Here is a 10,048-nt window from a genome sequence, read left to right as displayed (position 1 = left end):
AGAACTCTTTTTACATTCTGAATTTTGTTTGACATTTTGAAAATACTACGCCTAACTCTTTTGTGTGGGTAAAAAAAAAAATTTTTTTTTTAACATAGCTAGCATGTACTGAATACTATTTTTTTCCTTCTCAAGAATTGACGCAAACACCAAAATATTTTTCATTTGAGCTCAAAGAAAAGAAGCATCCTGTTTGTTTGGAATCTTAATTACCATGGCCCCAAACTTATCTAATTAGACGCTCCTTCATAATGAGGAAAATTATTTTCAAAGTTAATGAATTTGCAAACAGGAACATTGCTGTCTTTCCAGAAAGAATTACCCACATTCCTTAAATACATAGTTTAGTTAAGCACTCTAATTAATACTAGTACTTAAAACATGTGGAATTGGTTTCACTGATAAATCAAACTTTCCTTTGTTTTTAGACAGTATAAAAAGACCACGATTCCCCTTCTTGCAGACACCAGGCTACACATAGAAACTTAATTCTAGATTCTGAACAAAATGAAAATTATTTCATCAAAACGCTTTATTTTATTGATTTTAGCCACTTCAAGCTTGTTAACATCAAACATCTTTTGTACAGATGAATTAATGATGTCTAATCTTCACAGCAAAGAAAATTATGACAAATATTCTGAGGTAAGTTTTTTAACTCTAACATGACTATATTAACTATATATTTGTCCCAAATCTAATGCTTTTGTATTTTGTAAAGAGTCGGGAATAAGTTAGTTTGTGCTTCATTGTTTGTCAAACTGTTGCCTTCCCATGACAGTACATTGATGTAACTTGTATTTTTTAACACAACAGCAAACAGTCTGGGCTCTCTAATGACAATTTATGTATAGGATATGATACTTAGCAAGTAAGGTGCATTAATAATTTTCACTTGGCTTAGAAGTACACAGTTGTAATAAATATTTGCAGAAATAAGATCTGGATACATTTCAGCTGAACATTTGAATTGTCTTCAGCTACAAACAAAAAAAAATAAGGATTATATTTTCTGCTTTGTAAAGTACTGATGAGCCATAGATTTACCATAAATTTATGGTAATCTATATCTAAGTATTTATCCCTAGAGGGTAGAATTACAAGTTATTTTTATTTTCTTCTTTATGCTTTTACATATTTTATATATTTTCCAAGTTCGCTGAAATGAGTACATATGACTTTTTACAATAAAAAAAAGTCATTCAAAAATCTTCATAAGGACGAATTTTCATGGTAAAGCTAAATCTAATTAAGTATTTGCTATATTTCAAATGGTTCCTTTACAGTTCGTATTTTAGTGGCACAGTAACCCACAAGCCAACCAGTGCTTTACTAAAAATGTAATCTGTATATTAATAAAAATACCATCAGTTTCCTACAGCAGAGCTCTGAATATGAGCAGATAAGAAAGAAATTCAGTGGAGCTTCCTCTAACTCTACCCCAAAACCCGGCTAGTATCTCTGTTTCCATGTATCGGCCACTTTGGCGTTTAAAAAGAGGAGACACAAGAGACATGAAGAAACAGTGGGAGGTTTCTCTAAAATCAAAATATAAAAATATATGAAATATTTCATAAACCACATAGATTGCGGTTTAAAAAAAAAAACTGAATGAGAATAACTGCAGTAAAACAAACTTTTGCCTCATTTCAATACTTTATTACGCTCCTGCTGCTCAAACACACTGCTGTATTCACTGTATTTATTTTATTAATATTTTATGGTTGTCTTACAGTAGTCCAGGGACATTGAAACTGGACTGCTTTAAGAAGCCTAATACAAACTATTTATCTTTAAAAATTCTGCATACGAATACACAAACTTTGTTTATAGTTTTAACAATTCTGCTAACTAAAGTCTGGATTTAAGTTAATTTGAGGTTTAAATCTATTGCTTATAACAATGATTTCTTTTAATATTCATTTCTAATCATAGCATGAAGGAGACCCTAAGGGGGAAAAGGAAAGAAGTCTCAATTTTGAAGAACTAAATGACTGGGGTCCAAGAACTGTCATTAAGATGAGTGCACCCACAGTCAACAAAATGCCACACTCGGCAGCCAACTTGCCATTGAGATTTGGGAGGACCATGGAAGAAAAAAGAAGCACTGGGGCAATGGCCAACCTGCCTCTGAGATTTGGAAGAAATATAAAGGAAAGCATCTTAAGACATATTCCTAACCTGCCCCAAAGGTTTGGGAGAACAACAGCCAAAAGTGTCGCCAAGATGCTGAGTGATTTGCTCCAACAATCCATGCATTCACCATCTGCCAATGAGTTACTTTACTCCATGAACTGCCAGCCTCAAGAAATCCAGAATCCTGATCAAAAACACCCATGGTAAATACCTGAAAACCAGTTAAAATGCATGGGCCATTATATATAGCTGGTCCAGAAATGCTAAAAAGGATTACCACTTTTCAGAAGAAGTTTCTAAGAAAATTAAGTTTCTTAGAAGGAAAAAAGCAAAGGGACAAGGAAATAAATATCTGAGCTGAGAAGCACAGAAGGCCAGATATAAACATGATCATAGGTATAAAGTAATGAGATGGCTTTCCCTAAGCCCCACGTGGGCATCTATCTCATTATTCAATAGCCACATACCGAGTAGGAAGATTCGATGACAGGATTGGGAATTTAAGCCTATGAGATATTGTCCAACATTTGACCTCTTTAACGTAAAAGGTCTCGCATGAGGGAGCTATCTATAAGTACAAAGGAAGCCATCCCAATATGTCAGGTCTCAAATACAGAAGGTTTTCTCCCTCAACTTTAAATCAAATTTTTTTCTTAAAAAAAATAAAAAAAAAATAAAAAAATTAAAAAAAAATTTTTTTTCTTTTTTCTGGATCTCATTTTATAAATGAGTTCTATTATGATCATTGCTTGTATTAATATTAGCTACTATGTACAAATCAGAAAGCAAGAGGTTCATTAATAGGCAACCTACCTATTTTCTAGTAGAGAATATATATATAAAAACAACAAATTTCTATGATGTAGAACATGACACTTTAATTAAGGCGTATGCAAAGTAAGGCAGCAAGCTGTGAAACCTTGTGAGACCTTTTCAGAACATTCCTGGTTTATTTTTTACCATGGCTCTTATCCCTATCTGATGTATGCTTAAGGTCCATTCCCCTACTAGAATTCCCATGCTTTTTGTCCACTGTATATCCCCAGTGCCCATGGGAGAAGAAAAGGAGAGTATTTCTACATGTGGGAATCTGGGAAAGTTTCATGAGTTAGACTTCGAAAGGTAGCTCTGTTTTGAACATTCAGGGACTGTTTGGAGGAGAGAAGATACTTTCGGGCCAAGAGAGGAGTATGAACAAGACAAGACAAGCACAGCCAGGGTTCAGTTCGGCAAGAGCATCCGAGGTGTGAAGAGGAAAGGAAAGAAGGCAAGAAGGTTGGGCTAAGAGCAGAGAGTGCACACAGGGTCAAGTAAAGGACTTTGGGCATTATTCATCAAGGAAAGGAGAACCACTGACATTCTGCTGAGGTCCTAAGATATTAAACAGAGGTACAAATTGGCAGCTAACCAGATGTTGGCAATGGGACAGTCTTGAGGGAAAGATGAGTCAAAGGTAACTTGGTAAGTCGGAGTACATACTCATTACAAATTCATGTTCTCATCAACATCTCACTCGTTTCAAATGCAACACGATTCAACTCAAGTATAACTCAGCAATGAGGATCATGGCTTGTATTTTTATATGTAATCTTGCTATTGTTATGATGGATGAGAACATCTTGCACTGCTTATGTTTTAGGAGACTGGGACTCAAGGAAATAGATGATGCAGAACTGAAACAAGAAAAATAAGAAGTCTGGAGCTTGTCCCTACAGATGATATAAAGCTGTGGCCTGTAGTCTGCAAACAACTCTATAGTGAAGACACCAATGAATGAAGAGTCACTGTATTTTGATGGGTTATTACTGACAATTTTTCCTTGTCACTAGAGCTAGTATCTTAAAGTTCTTTTAAAAAACAATTTAAAGATATTGTAATGTAAAGATGAAATAATTTTCATCTAAATAAAAAGAACATTGCAAATACTTAAGAAGCCTTTGGTAATGGAGGGGCTTGGGGGGAGGCTGAAGCCATACACCATCTTACGTAAAAATCATGGACACAGCCCCATTTGAAGTAAGAAATTAAACAGAAGAGTAGCCTGACAAAATATTATTATGAAATTTAAATAATTTAAGAGAGTAACATGGATGACAAATGAACAAAAATAACAAATCATTTACAAACATGTTTCTATACACTCATTTTTTCCATTACATCAATGGTTAATGATTGTATGATAGGTTGAAATTTTTCTAAAAAGAAAGATTTTTAAAAAGGCAAGTGTTAGATGGCTCTTCTCTATATCTGGAAATTTGCCTTCTGGTGTGTCTCTTTTCTCCTCATTTAATAGTTTGAGTTTTTGATTGGCAGAAAAAATCTGGTCATTCTTAAACAATTTATAAGCACAGTACGCCACAACACAAATGCACAGTTATTTGACTTTAGTCCTTAATCAGATATAGCTGGTTTATTGAATAGTCTGAAGTCCATAGGGTGCAAATAAGAAATGGTGTTATTTTTCTTCTATCCTGCTCCCAGCTGTGCAGTGTTGCATCTCCTTTCCCTGCTGAGTAGTGATCCCTTAATGAGATACCCTGGACAGATTCTATAACCTCCTTGGCCACTTCCTGATATTAGAAAACTCAGTCAAGTCCACAAGAAACACTCTTAACTAAGACAACAAAATTATGGTGACCAGAAGGGAGGTTGGTGGGGGGATGGGGTAAACAGGTGATGGGGATGAAGGAGGGCACGTGTGGTGATGAGCACCAGGTGTTGTGTGGAAGTGTTGAATCACTATATTGTACACCTGAAACTAATATTACACTATATGTTAACTAACTGGAATTAAAAAAAAAAAATCTCAGTCAAGTCCAGTTAATGATGCCAACCTCATGTGCAAAGCAAAGCTTCCCCTCCCCCATTGCTGGCTGGGCCAGTGGCTAGAGGCCCTGAAGTGGTGAAAGGGGCATGTCTCTGCTCTTCCTCTCTTCCTCCCCTTCCTCATCTCAATGGTAGGGTGGTAAGCAGCAAAACAGTAGGCCTATGAAAACAATCTCTTCTCCTAGCTTCTCCAGGGTCTCTAAATGGGCAGAGCTGGGATGGGGGTAAGGGATCAAGAGTAGCCTTTTTGTCGTCTGTCTATAATGTGACTGCTTCTACAAGTGAGTTCTTCAGGAAGCCCTACATGGATCTGCACTTGCCCTGGTCACTGACCTGAGAGACTTGGATGCTACTTCCAACTACTGCTACCTCATCTATACTCCCCATAGCTTGTTACTGACAGAAAGGCTAGAGCCAACCACCATCTCAGCGTCCACTTGATCCATAGAAAATGCGGTCATCCTTGTGTGTCAAGGGCTGTATTGCATGCTGCCCCCTTGTGTCTCCAACCCTCTTTGCCCTGCTTAGGAGGGACAGGGGCAGATGAGTAAGTCTACTGCCTAAGCAAACAGCCAATCAGAAGTGAATTGCCCATGCCCACTTCACGACCCTGCTCTCTATGAGGGATTTTCTAGAAACCTCTCTTGGCTGGCTTCAGAGGGAGGAGCAGCTGCAGGAGGTCTCCTGAAGGGGCGGGGAGGGCAGTCTCTCAAACATAGCTGGGAGGGGCCTGGACCTATGCAGGGGCTGTAATGGCTCTATCACCTCTTTGTAAACCCTGAAGTGGTGTCTGGCCCCCACCATTCACAGTTTTCATTATAATGTCAGGTGTTTTGGTATATTTTCACATCCAGGTTTGATCCCCAGTGGCCAATTCTGAGCAACAGAGAAAGTATCATGCAACATCCTGATACGCTAATAAAGAAATAAACAAAAGGCCATTTGACCCCTTGATACTATTCGATATAGGGAAATTTCTTGTCATATAATATGAGTTCTTTATCTAAGCCCTTGAAATATATAGAAAGTGTCAGGTAAATAACCAGCTGCCAGTTGTCCCCTCACCTACTGGCTTACACTGTTTTAGCCCATCACCACTCACCAGACCCTTTGCCAGCTTCAACAAGAGACCATTTGCACAGGAAAGTTTGCAATTTTGCTATGGATTTGTGGCATCTTGAGGAGGGGATCACATTCCAGAGTCTTTCACTGAAAAAGTTTCAATTAGATGAGCCTCTTCTCCTGAGGATCTCTTCAACTGGACAACTAGTAAGTTCTCTTCCTTGCTCACCCCAGGACATGCACATCCATGCAGTCACACAGGGTTGGTTAAATGCTCTGTTGTTGCCTTCTTGAAATTCACAATTAATTTTGAATAAGGGGTCAGTCAGTATTTTTATTTTACACTGGGCCCCTCAAACTATGTAGTCTGTCCTGTTCCTCCAGACTTATCCCTTCTGGTTCTTGAATACTTCTAGTATTCAATCCCTTCCCATGTTTATTAATCAGAGCAGCTCCCATTTTCCACATGAAACCCAAGGGCCAGCCTGTCACCTGAGCCTGGGAGGTCTGCTTACATCCTACAGTGGGTATCAATATGACTGCACAACTTGCAAGATGTGGTCACAGTGCAAATCTATTTTTGTATCCCACTCTACCTGCTCTAAAATGTAAGGGACAGGGAAGAGGGCATACAGCAGTTCTCCCCCGGCCCTGGATGGAAGCCTTGACAGATGCTATGAACCTCCCAGCTCTCAAGTGATGTCAGACCCTTGGTCTGTCTAAGCCAAAAACATGGGATCTCAGTTCCATTGCGATCAGCATTTCAATCTGTGTTCGGCCATCCATTCATTTGTTCTCCACTGTTCCCATATAAGGCTGAGTTTGGGGTCAGGATTGTACTCAACTTCTGCTTCTCTTCTAGGGTCACCTGATTTCTCACTCTCTGGCTGCTTTGTTGGACTCTGCTGGGATGGAAGACAATCTGAGATGAAAGACATAATACCTTTCAACCCCCAAGCTGGCCTCAGCTCCTGCCCTAGGACACAGCCACCCACTCCATGGATGACCATTTTCTCTTCTGAAGATCCTCTTCAGTAGGACTCCAAATGGTTCTTGCAAACCTCTCTTTACCAAAATCTGGTCACACACCGTTCACTCTCCATACTTCCAAAACATTTCTGCTATCCTGAAGCTCCCAGAAGCTTTAGCTTTTTGGCCTGGAGTTGGGTACCAGGCCTTTTTTCTCTCAACTACATGGAACCCATTTCTTCATCATACGGAAGCCCTTCCCAGGTGAAGAATAAGAAATGCAGTAATCTCTGACACCTGGGCATGGGTAGAGGGCATTTAGAGCTCGGTAACAAAGCTCTCCAAAGAAATCTCTTCATAAACCCAAATCCCGCCTTTTCACACTCTCCACATTGGTAAGGGGAGTGAGGACTAGTGGAATGTCTTTCGAAACGCTTCCTTCAGAGTCTGGATATTGTGATCTCGCTTTGGAATTTTATGTCTGTTAAATTCTGGTGTTTGGCTAAAACTTCATTTTTTACATCCTTTGCAACAATGATGGAATCCTCCTTATAAGGAATGCTTACAGTTGCTAAAAATGACATTTTCTCTGAATCATTACACATATATGTGCATCTTTCTGAAGAAGAGTTCAAAACTCTTGGGCAAACTTTCAGTGGGGTTTGTGATCTCCATAAAGTTTAAGAATCACTGCAACAGAAGATTTTTATTTCTAGAATTACTTTAAATGAATATCTAGTTCAGTTTATAAGTGAATATTGTTATCTGATTAGACAATTAAGTACTAAGAATGTAATGCCAAAACAATCAGAGTCATTCAAGTGGCTTAACCCGATCTCTTCCAAATGCTGACTTTTATGGTAGCATAAAATGGGAATGACACGGTAATTTTGCTCTTCTCCTTAATGTGCTTCCCTAGGCACATCCCCAAAACATGCCATTCTATACCCTTCCTCCTCTCTTCCAATACTTCTCCCCTTTCCCAAGAATATTCCACTTAGATTAGTCCTGACCTAAACTTCAGTCAGCCTGTAAAAAGTGAACAAAGCACAGGGGCTTTGAGAAAGCTGGGGTTGACAACGTCAACGATTTTCATGGAAAACAACTTCCATGTGATCTCAGGTCCACATTTCATACATCATACTATGACAATGACCTTGAGAAATACAAAATGGAAAAAAAAATGTACTGACTATGGGACCAATTTCTCAGTGAGAAAAATGAAAGGTCAGTGTTCACTTAAGTGTGACCAACAAAATGAAATAGGCAAGAAAGGTGAGAGCACTGGTCTCCACTTACTTCATGTGTGTTTTCTCTTTTTTTGGCGTAAAGCTCTTCCTGCAGACATTATGGGACACCCTTCCTTTGGAACTTATCCTATTATCTAATGAACATACCAAACTACTCTCATGTTTCTGTACCTCTCCCCAGCTTAGTAATAGGATGATTTGTTGTTATGATAACTGTCTGTTTTAACATCTAATGCTATCATAACTATTTCTGTGATGCTCATTTTTATATGTGAGCAGTAAACTCAGAAAACTTTCAGAAGAAATGTGAGCTAAGAAGTGGACAAAACCGAGATCTGACTTCAATATTTGTGCTCTTCCTCCTCCATCCACCAACCTGTTCACCACCACACAACCACCTCCCGTCTGGCCCTCAAACATTTTAAGTATTTAGGAAACATTTGTTGAATTAACCTTTAAAAAAGAAAACATTAGTGCCCTGAGCCCAGCCTCAGTGTTTTAGAAAACTATATGCAGATGCAGATTTTACAAAGGAGGGAGGGAAGAAAGGAAGAAACAAAGACCACAGATTCCTGGACAGTTTTAACTTAGTTGGTCATTAAGGTATCTACCTGAAGAGCAGTAAGGAGGTGCCTAAGTTATCACTAATGAACAACTATAAAAGGTTAAAACATCACAGAATAAACTCTAATGAAACATTAACTAGTAATTTTGTCCCCCTATATCAGACCAAGGGTTATTGTTGATGATGAAACTCAACAACCAGTTTCTGCCTCAGTGGGAGAACTGAACTGGTCAAGACAGATGCTAAAATATGTTGTCACTGGGGCACCTGGGTGGCTCAGGGGTTGAGCGTCTGCCTTCGGCTCAGGTCGTGATTCCAGGGTCCTGGGATTAAGTCCCACATCAGGCTCCCCACAGGGAGCCTGTTTCTCCCTCTGCCTATGTCTCTGCCTCTCTGTGTGTCTCTCATAAATAAATAAGTAAAATCTTTTAAAAACATAAAATAAAATATGTGGTCATTGGCAAGCAGAGTGGGGGGAAAAAGGCATTTATGTAAACTTGGCCTGATAGGTCTTTGATTCCGTGGGCTATTTGCAGCTTCGCACAGATCTCATTTGTGAACTGTAACAAAGCAGTAAAGGCATTAAAGTAAATCAGAAGGAATTCTGGCCCCAGCCCACCGCCATCAATTGCAGGAATATCCGAGTATTATAGCCTTTACCTTTCTCTCACCTAAACTGATGTCTGTTACTAATCACTTTGCTTCTTGGAGTCAAGCTTGAATTAGGAAAACATTATGTGGCGAATGTCTGTCCCTCTTTATTATATCAAATGTTTATTTTAACTTACTATGCATTAATTTGGCCCTGAGTTCCTAAAATGCTTTTTAGATGTTGCACATTTTATTCATTGTTGTTACAAGTATTAAAAAATCCAAGTGAAAGGGATTTTTTACTTGCCTTTTTAATCTATTCTTTTTATTGTGGTAAAATGTACACAACATAAAATTTACTAGCTGAAGTACCTTTAAGTGTACAATTCAGTGGCGATAAGTACATTTCACCTGTCTTTTTAAATAGTCTGGCACTCTTCTCTAATTCTATTAATACCTAAATAAGTACATCTAAACCTTTAGCATGATTTTGCCTACCAAAAAAAATTCCTTTAACAACAAGGCTAACGTTTTGAGAGATGTCAACTCTGACAGACTCATATTATTTAGGAGTGTCACATTTTTCACCAGAACATTAGGTTTTTTCTATATTCTCTTTAAGCTTGTCTTGAAAGTGGGTTATTGTTGC

At 38.4% G+C, this 10,048-nt stretch overlaps 1 protein-coding gene across 1 annotated transcript; it reads left to right on the top strand.

Annotated features, from left to right (window-relative positions):
* Positions 1 to 459: 459 nt before the first annotated feature.
* NPVF (neuropeptide VF precursor) lies at positions 460 to 3,880 on the top strand. The gene is given in 3 exon segments (NM_001293060.1): positions 460 to 645; positions 1,936 to 2,339; positions 3,776 to 3,880. Coding segments are annotated over 3 exon segments (594 nt in total). The 5' UTR covers positions 460 to 507; the 3' UTR covers positions 3,828 to 3,880.
* Positions 3,881 to 10,048: the final 6,168 nt, after the last annotated feature.

The sequence above is a fragment of the Canis lupus genome, chromosome 14 (assembly GCF_011100685.1).
Source record: "Canis lupus familiaris isolate Mischka breed German Shepherd chromosome 14, alternate assembly UU_Cfam_GSD_1.0, whole genome shotgun sequence".
Lineage (NCBI taxonomy): Eukaryota > Metazoa > Chordata > Mammalia > Carnivora > Canidae > Canis > Canis lupus.
The sequence above is the reverse complement of the archived record's forward strand: the minus strand, read 5'-3'. Positions and strand labels throughout refer to the sequence as shown.